The 22,779-nt window shown below is 35.9% G+C and overlaps 1 protein-coding gene across 5 annotated transcripts in view; it reads left to right on the top strand.

The window, feature by feature from the left end:
- The window catches only part of ANKS1B (ankyrin repeat and sterile alpha motif domain containing 1B), a 1,152,360-nt gene that overhangs the window by 511,080 nt on the left and 618,501 nt on the right, over positions 1 to 22,779 (top strand). For all 5 annotated transcript variants that reach the window (XM_060025438.1, XM_060025440.1, XM_060025439.1 and 2 more), the window contains exon 12: positions 19,706 to 19,886. In XM_060025438.1, the coding sequence (XP_059881421.1) occupies positions 19,706 to 19,886 (181 nt within the window). The remainder of the gene's footprint in view (positions 1 to 19,705; positions 19,887 to 22,779) is intronic.

Below are 22,779 nucleotides of genomic sequence, written 5' to 3'. Positions count from 1 at the left end.
ACTTCTCCCACTCCCACCCTGTAAGCGGTTTATTGTTGTCCATCTTTTTACCTGACACTGAATTTGAGGGTTTGGTATTTTCAAAAATTGTATTATTTTTAATCCATTTAATCTGTTTTGCTCATCTTCAGCTTTGAGTTATTTGGGAATATATATGTATTGAGTGCCAGGTCACCTAATGACTAATTTCCTTACTCACTCTGCTGTCCACATTTTAAAACTCTTTTAACAAGCGAGCTTCACCAAAATCAAGCAATAGTCATTAAGTTACAGAAGCAAAATTTTGTGGAAATCTAATCTTACCTAGAGAAATAGTACATGAAAATTAGTGTTGTCTGATGAAGAGCTTGTAACTAAAAATATGCAGTGTGATGTGATGGAAAGAATACTTACACTAAAAAATGCATAAAGAAAAAGTCATCCCTCAGTTTTAATTACCATTAATAATTAGACTTTTTCTACACACATACATTAATTTTAAAAATTTATGTCATAGTGTGTATATTGCTTTGTAACTTATTTTTCAACCTAAAGGATATATCCTCAGATTCTTTCATTACATGAAATATCATTTTTAATGCTTGCTTATGTGTCCATGATTGGTTAATTCACCAAAATGTTCTAATCTTATGTCAGGAAAAAAATATTCTTTCATTTGTTTCCTTGCTAGATAAAGTACAGTCTATAGGGCATGGTACTGGTGATAGATACTCTCTAAATCCCTTTCCTTCTTCAGGGATCCTTGGATGGAAACTGTGTCAAGGATGGGAAATTTTCAATGAGTTAAGAAATAAAAATGGAGACAGAATCCACTGCAGATGAGGGTCTCTTTTCCTCTGGCACTTTTGCTAAGGTTGTTTGGTCCAGGAGTCCCATGGTTTCTGAGGCCAACTTCACTGTTATGCCTGGAAATAGCTTAAAAAGTGGCCTTTGAGGGCAATGTCAGCTCCAGCATCTGAGGCAAAAGAGAGGATATCATCATTAAAGTTACAGGAGACAACTTAGTCTTTAGTGTAGCCCAGGGTGCCCTCCCTTTTAAGGGGTCCCTCTGACATCTGCTAACTAGTATATTCTCCAGGTCAGATCCTTGATAAACATTGTGACAGTAGGGACTTGTAAGGTCATGCCATCAGACATGGATCAGCTTATCCACAGCCTTGGCAGTGTCAGTGGTCAGTGGATGCAGTGATGATATTTTGGGCAACACTATAGCCATCATACAAGCTTGCCATCCTTGGACTTACATGGGCAGTGATAGCATGGGCTATGGTCATTGGTCCCTTCACAATGCTAAAGTTGTTATAAATGACCTTGGCAGGGGAGGCAAGCAAAGCAGTTGGTGATACAGAAAGCATTGCTATCAACCTTGAGGGAGTTATCACAGTTCTCATGGTTCCTTATAATCACAAACACAGGGACATTGATAGAGTGGCAGAGATGATGACCCCCTTGGCTCTGTTCTTTAGGTGTGCCTCAGTCTTCTCCAGGGTGTGAAGATACCAGTGAAAACCACCATATACTTAGCACAAGCATTATTCTTTTTTCGGTTGTTGGGATCTTGCTTCTGGAAGATGGAGATGGGCTTCCCGTTTATCACACAATTTTGGTTCTCAGCCTTGATCATGCCCTTCTACTTGCATAGAAGAGTCATACTGGAAAGTGAAGAAGATGTAGTCTATAAAGGGTCACAAGTGATGATAATATCCATGGCACATTATAGTTATATAGGTTCTAATGTATTTTCCAGGTAATCCTTAAGATAGGACAATGTTTGATGACATGGGGGATTTTAACACTGCTGCTACTAGCACAATTAGAATATCCCAGTCATTTAAGAAAGAAAGAAGAAAATGAGGAAGGGAAGGAAAGGAGGGAAGGAGAGGGGAAGGAGAAGGAGGAAGAATAAAAAAATAAATAGAAAAAAGGAAAACAAAAATAAACATTATAAAATAAGATGACAGAAGTGAGACTAAACAGGACAGTTACATCTAGGAAATGTAGTGTTAAAGAGTTCCATTTTGAGAAAAGATTGTTGCATCAAAATGCAGACTAAAGTACGATGTTTGAAAGTGACACATATTTTAAAAAGTAAAAGAAAAATACTAAAAACTTAATGTGGAAAAGCATTTATTATGTGCAAAATGAAATGTAGTTGTCAAAAATATTTAAAACAGACAAAGTAGAATTCTAGATAAAATGCATTAGGAGGAAGCAGAATTTTTTATATTGATAAAGTACATACTCCATAATAAACATATAACAATCACAAACCCTATTTCCCTGCTTATAATATTACACTGAAATAAATACACCTCCCTCAGGTAGCAACTAAAATGTCACTTCCTTAAATAAGCTGTTCCTTATACCCCAAGTTAGATTAGATCCCTCATTCTGTGTCTTCCTAGCATGCTCTAGTTTTTCACAGCACTTTTCACCTTTCCACTCCATGTCTGTCTTGTTCCCTAGAATATGAGATCCATGAGGGAAGGCACTGTGTCTGTCTTTTAGTCAATATTGCTTGGTACTCTTTAACCTGGTAAGTGCAGAAGATGATAGAGCCAAGCTTGAGCCGTCCCAGCAGAGAAATTATTTTCCACTGATTTTTCTCTGTGTTTAGTGAGCCACTGCATCAAGGAACATTGATACCCAACTTTATGTTTTTTTGGGTTTAAAATGTATCTAATGACCAACTTCTTTCTCCAGAGTTGCTATCTGGTGCATGCTATTCAAACTTCTAACAACCTCCTAACTTTCTTCTTGATGAAGTCACCACTGAGGTTCCTGGACCTCCTAATAAATACCATCCTTTATAAAATTGTTTATCCACAGGGGAGTAATAGAGATTATTGGGAGTGTGCTTTCTCCCCAGCTCCATGATCCATCAGTGCCTTGAGTCCTCATTTCTCCAAATCAGGGATGGGTAGCTGTTTAGAGAAGTTCTACCAGGGCCTCTGTCACTTACTTCCCATCAGAGACCCCCCTGACAGCTTTCTGCTTTAGGCACTCCTTACAGTTTCCAGAACAGCTATTTTAAATACTGATAAAATAAGTCTATATGCTGTATTTTCTTCCAAACTGACTGACTCCCACTTTCTCTTAAACACTCACTCTGCAAATGGTAATGTATCAGTGGGGTCCTGCCACTGTCCTCTCCATTTAATTTAGTGATTCTGACAGTTGTTAAGAGATCTGTATTATGCTTTAACTTATCAGTGTCTCATCTATGCTAAATGTTGCAGTAAGGGAAGACAACAAATATTTATCACTCCTTTACTCTGAAGTCGGCATTATCTTGGTGCTTCATTTACATTATCTCAATTAATCCAGACGATAATTATCCCTATTTACATATGCAAATACTGAACTGTAAATACCAGCACTAGGATTTGAATCTAACTCTGCCTTGCTCCAAATCCCATTCTGTCTTTTTAAAATGTTTTATTTTAATTTTTGGGGACACACCACGCAGCATGCGGGATCTCACTTCCCCGACCAGGTATTGAACCCATGCCCCCTGCAATGGAAACAAGGAATCTTAACCACTGGACCACCAGGGATGTCACCCATTCTGTCTTGCTAATAGGTGTCTATAAGTTTTATCCATAGGAACGAGCAGGAAACATACAGGTGCTTTTGAATTTAGGACACTAATGAATTGAGTGCTCAATTTGCTCATTGATATAAGGATGAAGGAAGAGATTTTATAGTTAGAGACCATATCAGAATTTAATGCTTTTGTTTCTTTAAGGGAACTCCAAGCAAAGTTTATATATAACTCTTGCCAATTCTTGATTATTTAGAAATTGGTTACTAAGTTTATGGGTTTTAAAAAATACTCACTTTATATCCATATATTCCTTCCTGTCAGCCTTTCAAGTATTCTTTTGCCAGAGATGTGACAGGGAGAAAAGAAAAACTTTTATTAATGTGAATTTTGATAAATATTTTCAAAAATACTTAGCACAAAAAGGAGTTGAAATTTTTAGCTAAAATTAATTTGAATGCTTATTTTCATTTAAAAAAAATCTCTATCATCCTATGACATAAATTCCTATAACACTGATTACATTTTATTCCAAGGGAAGTTCTATGTACTTATTCTTAAAACTTCATGTCATCTTAAATTCATCCATGTAAGTTCTTGTTTGTCACATCTTTCTGGTTGAAACCTTAACTTCTTTCTCCCTTCTACTATTTATTTACTTCTTGGTGATAACCCTTATGGCAGTTGCTTTTACAAATATCCTGGGGAAAACGTTCTTTTAAGATATCATTTACTTACCAAACAAACAAAAAAACATTATTTTTATTATATAGAAAGACATTTTGGGCAATTATAGAGAAAAGGTAGCATGGTGTAACGTGACGTGTATGCATTGCTTTGAAGTATTGAGAGAGCTAGATTCTAAAACTCTTTGAAATTTAGAGTGTCCTCTGAGAAGTTTCAATTTCCCCATCTGTAAAATGTGGTAAATAATATGTACTTTAGTAGAGCTATTTTGGTGTCTGCAGGGAAAAATATGTAGGATACCTGACACAATGTGTATTTAATGAGAGCTACTATTAGTAAAGTAATGATGTAAATTGAGAACTAAAAAGCAGAATAATTTTTGTTAGAATAAAATGCAGTGCATACCACACCTTTATTTGTTAGCATCAAGGCCTGGCCCCACCCAAGAGCCTATAGGCTCCAGGGCTAAGATGCCTCAGTCCAAAGAACTAACTGGGCAGAGACACAGCCCCACCCATCAACAGACAGGCTACCTCTATACATGCCCCTTGACATGGTCCTGCCACCAGAGGGCCAAGACCGAGCTCCACCCACCAGTGGACAGGCACCAACCCCTGCTACCAGGAAACTTGTAGACCAGCTTCACCCACCAGGGGGCAGACACCGGAAGCAAGAAAACTACCATCGCACAGCCTGCATAATAAGTCTGCAAATACAGGCCAAACCCTACCCTAGGACAAGCTGACCCCTGGCCCTTGGGTGTTGAAAAGGGAGTACACTACTGAGACCTATTGAGTTCTCCTACAGAAGGCCACTTCTCTAAGGTTGAGAAATGTAACCAACCTACCATATACATAAAAATACAGATAGCAACATAGACACAATGAGATGGAAGAGGAATATGTTCCAGATGAAGGAACAAGATAAAATCCTGGAAGAACAACTAAGTGACATGGAGATAAGCAGTCTACCTGAGAAAGAGTTCAAAGTAATGATCGTAAAGATGATCCAGTAACTCAGGAGGAGAATGTATGTACAGAGTGAGAAGTTAGAAGTTTTTAACAAAGAGACATTATGAAGAACAACCAAACAGAGTTGAACAATACAATAACTGAAATGAAAAATACACTAGTAGGAATCATTAGTAGACTAAATGAGGCAGAAGAGTGAATCAATAAGCTGGAAGACAGAGTAATGAAAATCACTACCACAGAACAGAAACAAGAAAAAAGAATGAAAAGAAATGAGGACAGTTTAAGAGACCTCTGGGACAATATCAAGTGTGCTAATATTCGCATTGTAGGGGTCTCAGAAGGAGAAGAGAGAGAGAAAGGGTCTGAGAAAATATTTGAAGAGATAATAACTGAAAACTTCCCTAACCTGGGAAAGGAAACAGTCACTCAAAGTCAGGAAGCACAGAGTACCATACAGGATTAACCCAAAGAGGGACACACCAAGATACATTGTAATCAAAATGACAAAAATCAAAGTTAAAGAATATTAAAAGCAACAAGGGAAAAGTAAAAAATAACATTTCGGTAACTCTCATAAGACTATCAGCTGATTTTTTAGCAGAAACTGCAGACCAGAGGGAATGGCACGATGTATTTAAAGTAATGAAAAAGAAAAGTCTACAAACAAGAATACTTTACCCAGCAAGGCTTTTGTTCATATTTGGTGGAGAAATCAAAAGCTTTACAGACAAGCAAATGCTAAAAGAATTCAGCACTACCAAACCAGCTTTACAACAAATGCTAAAGGATCTACCCTAGGCAGAAAAGAAAAAGCCACAACTAGAAACAAGAAAAATTATAAAATGGAAAAGCTCACCAGTTTAGGGTTAGGGTTAGGGTTAGGCAAACATACAGTAAAGGTAGGGACTCATCCACACACAAAGCTAGTAGGGAGGTTATAAGACAAAGTAGTAAAATCATCTGTATCCATAATAAGCAATTAAGGGGTACACAAAACAACTAGATGTAAAATATGATACCAATAACAGTAATTGTGATGGGATGAGAGCACACATGTGGGCTATTTTAAATGCATTTGAAATTAAGAAGTCAGCAACTTAAAACAATCATGAATATATATAGACTGCTATATTAAAACCTCATGGAAACTGCAAATCAAAAAACTATAGTAGATATACAGATGAAAAAGAAAAAAGAAATTGAAACATAACACTAAAGATAGTCATCATATTACAAGAGAAGAGAACAAAGGAAGAAAGGGGGGAAAAAGACCTGCAAAAACGAAACCAAAACAATTAACAAAATGGCAATAAGAATATACATATTGATAATTACCTTAAATGTAAATGGATTAAATGCTCCAACAAAGAGACATAGAGTGGCTGAATGGTACACAAACAAGACTCATATATATGTCTGTAAGAGACTCACTTCAGATCTAGAGACACATACAGATTGAAAGTGAGGGGATGGAACAAGGTATTCCATGCAAATGGAAATCAGAAGAAAGCTGGAGTAGCAATATTCATATCAGACAAAATAAATTTTAAAATATTGTTACAAGAGACAAGGAAGGACACTCTGTAATGATCAAAGTGTCAATCCAAGAAGAAGATCATATCAATCATAAATATATATGCACTCAACATAGGAGCACCTCAATATATGAGCCAAATGTTAACAAACATAAAAGGAGAAGTGGAGGACAATAATAATGGAGGACTTTAACACCCCACTTACATCCAGATGAAAATCAGTAAGGAAACACCGGACTTGAAAACACATTAGACCAGATAGACTTAGTTGATATTTATAGAGCATTCCATCCAAAAGCAGCAGAATACACATTCTTTTCAAGTGCACATGGAACATTCTCCAAGATAGATCACATGCTGGGCCACAAAACAAGCCTTGGGTAAATTTAAGAAAATTGAAATCATATCAAGCATCTCTTCCACATCTCTTCTCTTGCGCGTCCGGAGCCTGTGCTCCACAGCAGGAGAGGCCGCAGCGGTGAGAGGCCCGCATACTGCAAAAAAAAAAACCAAAACACAATGATCTAAAACCTATGGGAGGGATTTCCCTGGCAGTCCAGTGGTTAAAGACTTCGCCTTCCAATGCAGGGGGTGTGGGTTCAATCTCTGGTTGGGGAGCAAAGATCCCACATGGCTTGTGACCAAAATACCAAAACATAAAATGGAAGCAGTATTGTAACAAATTCAAAAAAGACCTTAAAAATGGCCCACATTAAAAAAAAAAAATCTTTAAAACCTATGGGACACAGCAAAAATAGTTCTAAGAGGGAAGTTTATAGTGATACAAGCTTACTTCAGGAAACAAGAAAAATCTCAAATAAACAACCTAGCATTACACCGAAAGCAACTAGAGAAGAACAAACAAAACCCGAAGTTAGTAGAAGGGAAGAAATCATAAAGATCACAGCAGAAATAAATGAAATAGAGACTAAAAAACAATAGAAAAGATCAATGAAACTAAAAGCTGGTTCTTTGAAAAGATAAACAAAATTGATAAACCTTTAGCCACACTCATCAAGAAAAAAAGGGAGAGGACCCAAATCAATTCTATCAGTAAAATCAGAAATGAAAAAGAAGTTACAACTGACACCACAGAAATACAAAGAATCATAAGAGACTACTACAAGTAACTATATGCCAATAAAATGGACAACCTAGAAGAAATGGGAAAATTCTTAGAAAGGTAGAATCTCCCAAGGCTGAAGCAGGAAGAAATAGGAAACATGAACAGACCAATTACCAGTAATGAAATTGAATCAGTAATTTTAAAACTCCCAATAACCAACAGTCCAGAACCAGATGGCCTCACAGATGAATTCTACCAAACATTTAGACAAGTTAACACCTCTCCTTCTCAAACTATTCCAAAAAATTGCAGGGGAAGGAACATCTCTGAACTCATTCTGTGAGGCCACCATTAATTACCCTGATACCAAAAACCAGACAAAGATATCACAAAAAAAAGAAAATAAAAGGTCACTATCACTAATGAACATTGATGCAAAAATCCTCAAAAAAATACTAGCAAAACCCACAGATCAATCATTGTGATACACCACATTAACAAATTGAAGAATGAAGACCATGTGATCAACTCAATAGATACAGAAAAAGCTTTTGATAAAATTCAACATCCATTTATGTAAAAAAAAACACTCCAGAAAATGGGCATAGGGGGAACATACCTCAGCATAATAAAGACTATATATGACAAACCCACAGCTAACATCATACTCAATGGTGAAAAGCTGAAAGTATTTCCTCTAAGATCAGCAACAAGACAAGGATGCCCACTCTCGCCACTTTTATTCAACATAGTTTTGGAAGTCCTAGCCACAGCAATCAGAGAAGAAAAAGAAATAAAAGGAATCCAAATTGGAAAAGAAGAAGTAAAACTGTCACTGTTTGCAGATGACACGATACTATACTAAAGACACTGCCTAAAAATCCTAAAGACACTGCCAGAAAACTATTAGAGCTCATCAATGAATTTGGTGAAGTTTCAGGATACAAAATTAATGCACAGAAATCTGTTGCATTTCTCTACACAAACAACAAAAGATCAGAAAGAGAAGTTAAGGAAAGAATCCCATTTACCATCGAATCAAAAAGAATAAAATACCTAGGAATAAACCTACCTAAGGAGGCAAAAGACCTGTACTTCAAAAACTATGACACTGATGAAAGAAATTGAAGATGACACAAACAAATGGAAAGATATGCTGTGTTCTTGGACTGGAAAAATCAATATTTTAAAAATGACCATACTACCCAAGGCAGTCTACAGATTCAGTGCAACCCCTATCAAATCACCAATGGCATTTTCCACAGAACTAGAATGAAAAATTCTAAAATTTATATAGAAATATGAAACACCCTGAGTAACCAAAACAATCTTGAGAGAGAAGAATACAGCTGGAGGAATCAGACTCCCTGACTTCAGAGTATACTACAAAGCTACGGTAATCAAAACAGTATGGTACTGGCACAAAAACAGGTAGATTGATGGATAGAAAGCCCAGAAATAAATCCATGCACTTATGTTTAATCTATGACAAAGGAGGCAAGAATTTACAATAGAAAAAAGACAGTCTCTTCAATAAGTGGTCCTGGGAAACCTGGACAGCTACATGCAGAAGAATGAAATTAGAACATTCTCTAACATGATATACAAAAATCCACTCCAAATGGATCAGAGACTTAAATGTAATAATACTGGGTACTATAAAACTCCTAGAGCAAAACATAAGAAACCATAAACAAAACAAAAAGACAATATATGCAAATTGGGAGAAAATTGGGAGAAAATATATGCAAACAATGCAACCGTCAAGGAATTAATCTCCAATTGGTAGGAATTGTAAATTGGTGCAGCCACTTATGGAGAACAGTTTGGAGATTTCTTTAAAAACTAAAAATAGAGTTACGATAGGCTCCAGCATCCCAACTCCTGGGCATATTTCTGGAGAAAACTAATCTAAAAAGATACATGCACCCCAATGTTCATAGCAGCACTATTTACAATAGCTAAGACATGGAGGCAACCTAAATATCCATCGACAGCTGAATGGATAAAGAAGATGTGGTATATATACACAGTGGAATACTAGTTAGCCATAAAATAATGAATAATGCCATTTGCAGCAACATGGTTGGACCTAGAGATTATCATATTAAGTGAAGTAAGTCAAACAGAGAAAGACAAATACCATATAACATCACTTTTATGTGGAATCTCAAAAAAGTGATATGAATGAACTCATTTACAAAGCAGAAATAGACTCACAGATATAGAAAACAAACTTATGGTTATCAAAGGGGAAAGGTGGGGGGAGGGATAAATTAGGAGTTGGGATTAACATACACATACTCTCTATATAAAATAGATGAACAACAGGGACCTACTCTGTAGTGCAGAGAACTATATTTGGTGTATATATGTGTATATATATATATATATATATATATATATATATATACACACTGAGTATATATATTGAATATATATATTGAATATATATATTGAATCACTTTGCTGTACACCTGAAACTAACACAACATTGTAAATCAACTATACTTCAATTAAAAAATAATGAAACAAAATAAAATTGGATGAGAGAAAAACTAAACACTGTAAAAGCAATCAATCTAATTAGAAAATGGACAACAGACATGGAGAGACATGTCACTGCAGAGGATATACAGATGGCAAATAAGCACATGAAAAGGTATTCAAATTTATTAACAGATAAGGAGAAGCAAATTAAAATAACAATGGGATGTCACTGTACTCCAATCAGAATGGCTAAAATCAAAAGTAGTAACAACACCAAATGCTGGCAAGGATATGAATGGTACAACAAATCTGGAAAACAGTTTGGCAGTTTCTTGAAACATTAAACACATTACTACCGTACTACCCAGCATGTGCACTCCTGAGAATCCATCCCAGCTATATAAAAACTTATGTTCACCAAAAGAACCTGTGCATGAATGTTTATAGCAGCACTATTCCTAATACTTGAAAACTGGAAGCAAACCAGATGTCCTTCAGTGGGTTAATTAAAGTGTGGTACATCCATAACATTGAATACTACTCAGCATTAAAAAAAAAAAAAGCTATTGATACACACAACAGTTTGGATGAGTCTCTAGAAAATTACTATGCTGAGAAAAACCAATCCCTAAAGGTTACATGCTGTATGATTCTATTTGTTCATCATTCTTGGCATGACAAAATTATAGAAATAGAGAACAGATTAGTGGTTGCCAGGAGTTAAGGAGGAAATGGGAGCAGGAGAGAAGTAGGTGTGGCTGTAAAAGGGTAACAGGAGGGATCCTTGTGGAATTGTTCTTTTTCTTGGCTGTATCAATGTCTATATCCTGGTTGTGATGTTGTACTATAGTTTTAATTATCTGTGGGGAAAACCAGGAAAAGTGCACATGCAATTTCTCTGTATTATTTCTTACAACTGCATGTGAATCTACAATTATCTCCAAACAACTAGTGTAAAAAATTAAGTTGTAAAAATAAAAGCAACATGCACCTTTATTTGTAAAAAAATTTTCTTTCACTTACACAGTGATATGAACTTCCCATTTGGGCTGCTCAGAACCTGTCTTCTATAATCCATTGCATAATTAAACTCCTGCTGTTCTTAAACTGAAGCAAATCATTAAAAATTTTTTTTTAAAGAAACTAAATTTGGGAAATAAAACTGGCCTTATTTTTAATTTTGGACACATTTGAATTTGACTTGAGCATCTTTGAAATACTAATGCATAGATATTTGAAATGCCTAATTCAAAAAATACTTTTTGCGAGATGGTCATGACTATTTTAATGCTGGGGGAAGCTTCTATAAGAGTAAACCTCATGGTTTAGAGATCAAAGGCTCTCCAGTTCTTCAGTGTCTACACTGACTCCAGAGCTACTTAACACTTGTATTGAATAAAACTAGAATAAAAATCACAGCTTTTATTACCCTTTCATGGCTGCATGTAGTCTTTCCAATTAAAGTTTGAATACGTTGTATGACAGGGGTCAGTTTTCTTACCTGAAGATAAGTTCTATATCTTTAGAAAAAGTCTTAATCATATTAACTATTATATCCATGATAAAAAATTGTACCCCATTTTAATGTTTTTTTCCTTTCACTACAAAGAAAGAAAAATATAAACTGTTTCCAATTTGCATGACATCTATAATAAAAAGTTTAATAGTATCTACCCTTTACTGAGCTATTGTCTGCACTCCATCAAATCCCTTCTTTATACTGTTTTAAAAGTGATCAAGACAGAAAAATATGAGAATTCTAACTCAACATGTTGAACTGATCCCAACTATTTGCATCTTCTCCACCCTTACATGCAATTAAAATGGTAAAATAAATATAAAAATAAGGATAAATCCATAGTAGTGATGAAAAGCAGGGAATGATGCTATTAGAGGCATTTGGGAACTTTTGAAAGATAAAAACAAATGGCTGAGTAATATTCCATTGTACATATGTGCCACATCTTCTTTATCCATTCATCTGTCGATGGGGAAGGGTAAGCTGGGATGAAGTGAGAGAGGGGCATGGACTTATACACTACCAAATGTAAAATAGATAGCTAGTGGGAAGCAGCCATATAGAACAGGGAGATCAGCTCGGTGCTTTGTGTCCAACTAGAAGGGTGGAATAGGGAGGGTGGGAGGGAAACGAAAGAGGGCAGAGATATGGGAATATACGTATACGTATAGCTGATTCACTTTGTTATACAGCAGAAACTAACACACCATTGTAAAGCAATTATACTCCAGTAAAGATGTTAAAAAAAAATGGTGTTGGATTTAGGCAGGGATTAGTCCCAACAAGTAAAACACCTCAACAGCTTATACATGGAGCAGTTGACTTTATTTTCCTACCACATGGTAATAACTCTCTCAGTAAGGTGAAGTCAGGTGAAGCCCCTACTGTGGGAACTGGAGTAGGAGAGAGAAATGAAGCAGTATCCTAGGTAAACAAAAATGGTTTACCAGGAACACCAGATATCTGAGGAAAATTAGCAACCAAAAAGAGAGGAACCAAGATCAACAAATAAAGTAAATGACCTCTGAGAAAAACAAAAATTAATGCCAGAGAAAGATTGTAATCAGTTTCCTCAGAAAGATTTGGGAGATTATTGAACTCAGAAAATTAGGAACGGGTCATTTTTTAATGGAAAACAAGTTATTTTTTTAACTTGGAAAATAAGAAATGTTATTGAAAATTAAAAATAGGATCATCATACCTAAAGTCATAATAATATGCCTAAATGTTTCATGCCTTAATCTAATTTGTTCTGATGTATTCCCCAGAGCCTAGAACAGTGCCTGACACATGGTTGATGGTCAGTAGTATTTTTTGAATAAATTATAGAACACCAAATAGTAAAATATCCCAGAATATAAAACAAGAAAGGTCAAAGAGATTCAATATCCATTTAATATGAACTCTAGACGTAGGAGAAGAAGCCACAACAGTTATTAAGAGAGTGTGGTACTAGCACAGGAATAGATCAGTGGGAACACAGTAGAGTCCAAAAATGTAAACCCAGTCTATATTTGGAAATTTAGTATATGATAAAGGTGGCATTTCAAATCAGTAAAGAAATAAGTGATGGTATTGGGACAGTAGGCTATCATTTGGTGGAAAAAATACTTAGAATTAAATTTGTCACCATGTACCATATACACAAAATATTTCAGGTTGATTAAAGTTCTAAAAATACTACTGGTCTAGCTTCCCATTTTTACCACCCCACCTCATCCCCATTTTAAAAAGTATAAGAAGGCATCTAATTTTATTGCCACTGACTTGACAGGACATTGTTTTGTGTTGATATAATTTATCAGTGGGCCAGTGTCTAGGAAGTCTGTCATCTCCATGTATTTCTACTGATGCCACTTGCTAATCTTCTGACATTCAGCTGTTTTCTCTGGGAACTCATTTTGAACCTTGGTTTTGCTTGGATAATTTAATATTAAATTTGATAATTTAATATCAATAAAGTCAACAATATTGACTTTTGTTAGCACCACTTTTTCTTTGTGCTGACACCACTGTATCCCTGTAGTCCTATTTGACATTTTTTTAAGGAGGTTGATGAGGTCCCTTTATAATTAAATTAAATGAATTCAAATGACTTAAAATCCACTTAAATCCAAGTAAGTGGATTTTTTTAAATGTCCATTAGTTTAAATAATTTGAAAATAGCAGAGGAAACATAGAAGTGGATATTTGAAACTTAGGTTTCAATCCAGAGAAAATTTGGAAATAAATGTACACATTACCTGAATCTCATTCTAGTTAGGAATTTTATGTTCTCATCTTATTCATATGTGAATCATATCTGTCTGGGTTACAGTAATGTTATGAAATTCTTAGTATTGCATCAGAATGTTGTATTTCATTTATATTTTGATACAGCATAAAGATATTCTTAGGAACTTGGTTCTGACTGATGAAGATAATCCAAAATAAGGGTAGAGGATGTGTGCTATCCTGTATGTGACACCAGTAAATTCACACATTAGTCCCTTTAAGGTAATAACTAAGCTGGCACTGGCTTCATTGATGTGGGACCAGTGCAGTCTCAATAGGCCCCACGCTAAGAAGGGCCCTATGCTTGGGGTGTAATGCTTTTGCATAGCTGTCTAAAATTCTTAATTCTTATCTCTGAATTTGTATTTTGTAAGTGAAGTCTGTGGGAAGATGGATCACGTGCTGGGGCTTGGAGCCTTGGCTCATCTGTGGTCCCAGCTCCCGCCATCTCCCCATATTACTAGGTAGGATTCTTGGCCACCTGACCCCCCAACCCTAGTGCTCCCAGCCAGCTCACCAACTGCTGATACAGCACTGAGACCCTGAGTGTGGGGATGGTCAAGATTGAGTATATGTACTGAGTTGCAGGGCAAAACCCCTGGGTGCCTGTGAGGGTCTCCGCTCATCCTGTTAAGTGTCCCTGTGCCCAAGGGAATACAACAGTAAGTGGCAAGTAAAAGCACCATGACAGATCTAGAGAGAGACCATGGAATAAAGGAAAAACTTTTTTCCCTGCTTTTGGAACAAAGAGCCCCACATTTCCATGTTGTACTGCGTCCAGCAACTCCATGTAGCTAGCCTTGACTCACAATCATTCATGTGTCTACTCAGTTTCAGGTCCTCAGAGATATTCCCTAATCACTGCATAGCAGGGATCACCAACCTTTTCTGTATGGGACCAGAGAATAAAATAGGCTTTGTGAGTCCTATGGTCTCTGCTGCAACTATTCAGCTCTGCTACAATCGCATGAAATATAAGTGAATGAGCATGACTATGTTCTGATAAAACTTTATTTATAAACATTGCAATTTGGGTTTTATATAATTTTTACCTGTCACTAATATTATTCTTCCATTTTTTTCAACCATTAAAAGATGTAAAAAATATTTTTAGCTCACATGCTTTACAAAAATAGTCAGAAGCCTGGGTTTGGCCCATGATCTATAGTTTGCTATCTCTAGTTAAGTAAATATGTGTGGGAACAAGTCCTTTGGAAGCTAGAAAGATATGAGTGCTGGACCATGGAGGCAGGGGAGATATTTTAGAGGTCCCACTTATCTTAAACATTAAAACTTGGCAAATTCCACTAGTAATTTCAGTGAATTTGTGAAAACACTTTTTTTTTTCTTATACTGAATGACTTAGCAGGATTCCATCAGAATAGTTTTTTAAAAACAGAATATATTAAAATGAAAGTTTAAACAAATATTCCAGACCCATCCTCTTTTATCTCCATTTTTAATATCACTACCATCTCTTTATTCTTTTCTCCCATTGCTATTATTTCCCCACACAGATATCTCTTTTTTAAAAATAAATTTTTATTTATTTTATTTATTTATTTTTGGCTGTGTTGGGTCTTCGCTGCTGCACGCGGGCTTTCTCTAGTTGCAATGAGCAGGGGCTACTCTTCGTTGCAGTGCGCAGGCTTCTCATTGCAGTGGCTTCTCATTGCAGAGCATGGGCTCTAGGTGCATGGGCTTCAGTAGTTGTGGCACATGGGCTCAGTAGTTGTGGCACATGGGCTCAGTAGTTGTGGCTCACGGGCTCGAGAGCACAGGCTCAGTAGTTGTGGCACATGGGCTTAGTTGCTCTGCGGCATGTGGGATCTTCCTGGACCAGGGATCGAACCCGTGTCCCCTGCATTGGCAGGCGGATTCTCAACCACTGCGCCACCAGGGAAGCCCCCAGATATCTCTCTTTAATTCTGCCTCTGTCCTTTGTGTTTTGAGGCACCATCTACTTGTCTCTAGGTTTGAATACATGAACATTCCTTCCAATCTAAGCCCTTTGTGCTAACTACTTATGTAATCATGAGTAAATCATTTAAGTGAGCCACTGCATTCTGTGCTAGTTAGGATAAGTAGTTCTAGGGCCACCACAGGCAAACCCAGAATCTCAATAGTTTAACATAAAGGATGTTTATTTCAACTTCTCATAAAGCCCAAGTTGGGTTGAATGACCCTACTTCATCTTGCAACTACATCATCTGGAGAGTAAGAGAGGGATGGAGAAGGCTCACTTCTACTAACAGGTCAATCAGTCAGTTACATGGCCTCAACCTAAATGCACATAAGGCTGGGAAATAAAAGGGAACCTAGCTTGTGGTTTTGTTGAGCACTAAAATGATGTGTAAAATGATCCCTTAAAACAGGAGTTGGCCAACTTTTTCTCTGAAGAACCAGACAGTAAATATTTTAGGTGTTGTGGATAATATGGCCTGTGTCACAACTTCTCAAATCTATCATTGTAGTGTTGAGAGTAGTCAGAGACAATAAGTGAATGAATGAACATAGTATTCTAATAAAACTTTATTTTCATAAACAGGAGGCAGGCCAGATTTGGACCACAGGTCATAGTTTGCTGATCCCTTTCTTAGAGCATGACTAACATATAATGATTCTCATTTTTCATCATCTCAGATGCTCAGAGAACTTCGGGCAATGACTCCTCACTGCCTCAATGTTCCTGAAGCTGGCTAATGATAACCTATAGGCAGTTCTGAAGAAGCAAATAAGAATGAGGTCAGATGATCAATGGTTTCTTCCCTTTAGAATTTCCATTAGCCTGTCTCCCTTCCTCCAGATATGTTATTTGAAGCTATGATACAAGTGAGATCATAGTACTCTGTTCAAAGAAAGAAAGGGAAATATCATGTAGATTTGCATAACCGTATAGACTAAGAAGTCTATTCTGAGTCCCAATAGCATCCAAGCATATATCTTGTGTACTTCTGGTATAGGAGTGTATACATTTGTATTTCCCACAAAAATAACCTTATCATTTAGCATCTACCCAATTGAGAAATCTATGAGCCACCCTAGACTCCTCCCTTAAAATCAACCTACACATCCAGTCAGACGCCAATATCTAAAGAGCTATAACCACATTAGCATCTCCTAAAAACATCTGCTATCTCCAACACTGTTGCAGCTGCTTTACCTCAGGACCCCATTATGTCTTGGCTGGAATTCTGTAACATCCTCCTAATTAGTCTCCCTTCCTCAAATTCTGCCCTTACCTGTTCATTCTCTAAACTGCTCAAATGATTTTACTGAAATACAAACCAAACTATGAAACCCTCTTGCTTAGAAATCATCCAGTGGTTCCTTAAAATATTCAGGTTAAAGACCAAACTCCTTAATATGGCATTAGAGGCCTTTATGATTTGTCCCCCTGCAACATCCAATATCTCATGGCTTGAATCCATCACTACCTTAGCATACTCTGCTCTACAGCCATACTGAACTGTTTGCAGTTTGCGCTCTCCTTCTCCCCATCCTCTTTTGTTTGCTTACCACCTCTGCTTCATCAAGAATCAACTCAGCCATCAATCACCTGCTTGTGGAAGCCTTTCCCAATCCCCTCCATAAAGTAGAGTTTCACCTTTTATATTTTGTGTCCACTTATCATGACGCTTATCACTCTACTATACTATACTGACACATAATCCTTGGATTGCTTGTCTCTTCCCTCATGCACCATCCCTCCTCCCACTTCAAGTCTATAATCACCTGGAGAAGAGGGACAATGGCTTACTCATTTTATTCCTATCATACTGCTTACCAAGGTATCCACAATTTAGTATACACTCAGCAAATATTTGTACAATGAATTAATGCAGAAGAATAGTTTGTTTGCTTTTATGATTGCATAACAAATTGCGCTTTTCATGCATTTAAAACGTTGGGTGGTCAAAGTTCAGAAACGTATTTAAGACACATAAGTAAAGGAGTCATACATATCAGTTGGCTTGATCCTTGTAATGTTTATGAGAGGGAACATTATATAAATTTGGTCTGTTGCCTTTATACAAAGTGAAACAAAAGCAAAACACAACACAATGAAACAAAACCACAATGATGGACATGCCTGTGTTTCCATTGCAGCCAGTGTCATATTCCATGCCTTTTAATTGCTGTTATATAGTCTAGTAGAAAGAACATTGAATATGAATTGAGATTCAGTACCCCCAAGGAGAGACATTTCATGAGAAACCAAGTCTGACATTGAACCCCAGTCTTTCATACTTCAAAAGCAACTGAGTCCTATGTGGGTACTAATTTGAATTTCATTACTGAGTTCATGTGTCTTAATAATAAATGACTTACCCTCTTGTGTAACAATATATATGCCTTTCAACCTCTCCCATAAAAATAATGCAATGGTGAAAGTATAAAGCATATTATGATAATCTGCACACCTTATGTAAAAAAAGCTCTGTAAAATACATTTCAATATCATTGTCTATTTTAGATTATAGACTAAGTGATGTGTACTTTATAAAAAAAAAACATGAGCTGGAAGAGACAGGGTAACTTGAATATTCTGCAGGAAAATAATTGTGGAATTCAGTGATAAAATTAGCAAGTATTTTAGGGCAGTGAAAGTGTTAGTAAACCAAAAGTTTATTGTACTTTGGGGAAAGTAAAGTACAATAAACTATTACAAAGCGATTGTAGTTAATCTCTTATCAAGCATTACAAGAGATTGTTAATATTTCATTAATATGAATAAGAAGAATAAAAAGTAAGAAAACTTGGATTAATTCTTAGGAAATGTGCACAGTCCTGAGAGCCAAAGAGACTGCAGCTTTTCTGAAGGATGATGTTTGAAGCTCTGCTAAGCAGGAAAAAAAAAGTGAATATAATTAAAATTGTGGAAAAACCCAGAAAACTGCTCTAGGGAATAATCCATTACTGATAAAGGGTATAGAATATATCTGCTGTTACTCCATGATTTTACCTTTTGTGTTTAAATTGACTTTTCTTGCTATTTGGGGGTTAATTTAAATCCTTAAAAAAGAAGATCAAATTCCACTACAAATACCAAGTAGATTCTTAGATCCTGGAAAATGTGCTATACAACTTTACTTAATTCTAATGATGAAATCCCAGCATATGGTACTTGGGGACAATATCTAATGCCACCAATTCCTTGGACTATATAGAGAATAAAAAAAAATGGAACTGCCTTAATTATGTTTCAGTGTTGTAAGGGCCCTTTTATTATTAGATTCTATATCCTCAGAGTCTGGCAAATGCCAAGTCCTTAATAAGTATTAGTTGAATGAAAGGTGACTCAAAATTGCAACATTCTGAATAGATCATTAAGAGAAATTCTGCGCACTGTATTTTTGCAGTCTTCTGGGAAAATCTAACAAAAAGTCTAACTTACTTTATCAACTATGCCATGATATTTTTTCATTAAACATTTTTTTATTATTTAACTAATCAAGGGATTATTTAATGTCTCTCTGTGAAGCACAAGTATATTTTATATATAAAAAACTGACAGTTTAACTGAAAAATATCACTTAGATTAAATTGATGGGGAGATTGGGCTGAAGATGAACATGATCATATTAATACTCTCATCATGCTCATTTATTTTAGCCTAAACAACGAACATCTATTGTGTCTTCTCTGGATTTTCATCGAATGAATCACAGCCAAGAATATTTTGAAATCAGCACATCTACAGGGTGTACAAGCTTTACTTCCAGCCCTCCTGTTAGTCCACCCACCTCTTCTGTGGCAACCACAGAAGTCAAGAACAAGGGAACTGGCCATACAGGTAAAGTAGTCATTTATACAGCTATATTTTTGAGCTTTTAAAGCCAAAGCCTTTATGAGTTAGGGGACGTAAGAGGAATCTTCATATAAATCTCATTGTGTTTTTCGTTCACCTACATGTGTGGCAATGTAGAGGCTTACCATTTTTGTCAGAGTGTGGTGTAATATTCTTTTTGAATACACTAATGGCCTTTCAGTGGTTAGATATTAAAGATAGTGGTTTCATGCCAGGACTTTAATGGCACCACCCAAAATGTGTGGAGAAATGTAATCATCATCATATTTTCAGGTCTGACCTTTAAACAGAACCAAAATCTAACCTTTTAACAGTTGAAATGGTTTCGTATAGTATGTTACTATGGTTTCTTAATGTAATATGTCACCTCCATGTTACATCAAAAATTTTAGAATAGACTGATATTTAGTAATAATGTGGAAGGACAATGCTGAGTTGTTTTACATTGAAAAGTAAAACTTTTAATTTCACAAAATAAAATGTTTAAGGTGGGCATTTATCTACTTAAAAAAGTAGCATTTCATTATCTTACACTTAGATGGTTTGTTACATATTGTATTTAAGCATCTGAATATAAAGACATTAGCACATGGTATATAATGAAAGAGAACAAGTTCCTGAGTCAGTTCTGTCACTGATTTGCTAGATATTTTCCATCAAATCACTTAACTTCTCTGATCTTTAATTTGCTCCTCTGAAAAGGGGAAATAATATCTACTCTTTGGGTAGTTGTAGTAATAAATGAGCTTATTTATGTGAAGCATTTTGGAAACTATGGAAATTAATATTCTTACTTAGTATTATCATTATTGCTTAATATTCTTTTTGCTTCTTTAATATTATTTTGTTTGAAATCTGTAGTAGTTTTAAGATAAGAAGAGCCTACTGTACATCTGTACTCATGCCAAGGTGGCTGACTTTTTCTTGACTTAAAAGTATAATCTAAATTAATGGGTAAATCTACTGTTCATTTTATAAATGATTGCATGCACAAAAAATTAATCTTTATAAAAATGTCAAGTATTAATAGAACAAAGACTAATACATAACACCTCACAAGCGAATTGTATGCTGCAAAACACTTCGAATAAGTGACCCAATGAATTTATTATAACAGAGAGCCATTTCAAAAGTAGCCTGAATTATAATTAAAGCTTCCTACTTGTTAGGCAACATATTATGTAATCTAAGTATCACTTAAGAATCATCAGAAAAAGATGGGTAAAGGGGGAGACCTTTGGAGGTAGACAGACTTGGATGATATGAATGGGTTAGCATTTAACTAGAAACATCACCTTAGTATTAATATGTAGCAGATAGATTTGAGTTGAGATGAGATTGGAGGTAGGGAGGTAGGGAGCAGCAATGGAAAATATAAATGGATTTGAGAGATACAAGGAAAGAGTAATCAACAGGTCATGGCAACTGATCAGAGGTGTGATGGTGAGGAAGAAAAGTTCAAGGAAAGCCCTAAAGTTTATTGCTTAAGCAGATGAGTCAAATCTGACTACTATTCTTTGAAATATGGAATGTTTTTAGATGAGAAGGAAGAGAGGGATGGGTCATGTAGGACCTAACATAGGCCATTTTAAGAACTTTGGCTTTTACTCAGAGTGAAATGGGGAGTAATTTCAGGTCTTTCAGTAGAGTGACTTGATGTAACTTCTGTTTTATGAAAATTACTTCAAATCTTGTGTTGAGAATGGACTGGAGAAGGAGGATAAGTGTGAAAGCAGGAAGACCAGTAGGAGGTTATTGTAGCATTGCATTAAGATGAGAGAGGAAGTCAGTCAGCTCAGGTCAAAGGTGAAGCAGTGGAGGTGGAGAGAAATTGAGGGATGTTTTATGTATTTTTTAAGATTGAGCCTATAGGATTTCATGATAGAGTAGATATAGTGCATGAGATAAAGAGAAGAATTAAGGAAAACTGCAAGATTTTTGTCCTAAACAATTGTAAAAATGGTTTTTACTGTCATCTAACATGAGACAGGTCCTGGGAAGAGCAGATTTTGTGAACAGGGAGAAATACCAGTTCATTTTTTAAAATTGAAGTATAGTTGATTTACAATGTTGTGTTAATTTCTGCTGTATAGCAAAGTGATTCATTCTTTTTTTATATTTTCTTTTCCATTATGGTTTATCATAGGATATTGAATATAGTTCTCTGTGGTATACAGTAGGACCTTGTTGCTTATCTATTCTATATATAATAGCTTACATGTACTAAAATTAACCTCCCACCCCATCCCTTCCCCTGCCAAACTCCCTCTACCTTGGCAGTCACAAGTCTGTTTTCTATGTCCGTGAATCTGTTTGTGTTTCATAGATAGGTTCATTTGTGTCATATTTTAGATTCCACATATAAATGATATCATATGGTATTTATCTTTCTCTTTCTGACTTACTTCACTTAGTATGATAATCTCTATTTGCATCCCTGTTCCTGCAAATGGCATTATTTTGTTCTTTTTTATGGCTGAGTAGTATTCTGTTGTATATAAGTATCACATCTTCTTTATCCATTCATCTGTTGATGAATATTTTGGTTTTATGCATGTCTTGGCTATTGTGAATAGTGCTGCTATGAACATAGGGGTGCATGTATCTTTTTGAATTAGAGTTTTGTCTGGATGTATGCCCAGGAGTGGGATTGTTGGATCATATGGTAACTATTTTTTGTTTTCTGAGGAACCTCCATATAGTTCTCCATAGTGGCTGTACCAACTTGGATTCCCCACCAACAGTTTAGGTGGGAATGAACTCCTTTTCTACCAGGAGTTCATTTTAAGTTTGAGATACCTATTAGATATCTGAATAGCTGTGTCAAGTAGGCAGCTGAAGTTTCAGTCTGAAGACAAAAAATGTGAACATTATCATT

This window comes from Delphinus delphis, chromosome 11, assembly GCF_949987515.2.
Source record: "Delphinus delphis chromosome 11, mDelDel1.2, whole genome shotgun sequence".
NCBI classification, from domain to species: Eukaryota; Metazoa; Chordata; class Mammalia; order Artiodactyla; family Delphinidae; genus Delphinus; species Delphinus delphis.
The sequence above is the reverse complement of the archived record's forward strand: the minus strand, read 5'-3'. Positions and strand labels throughout refer to the sequence as shown.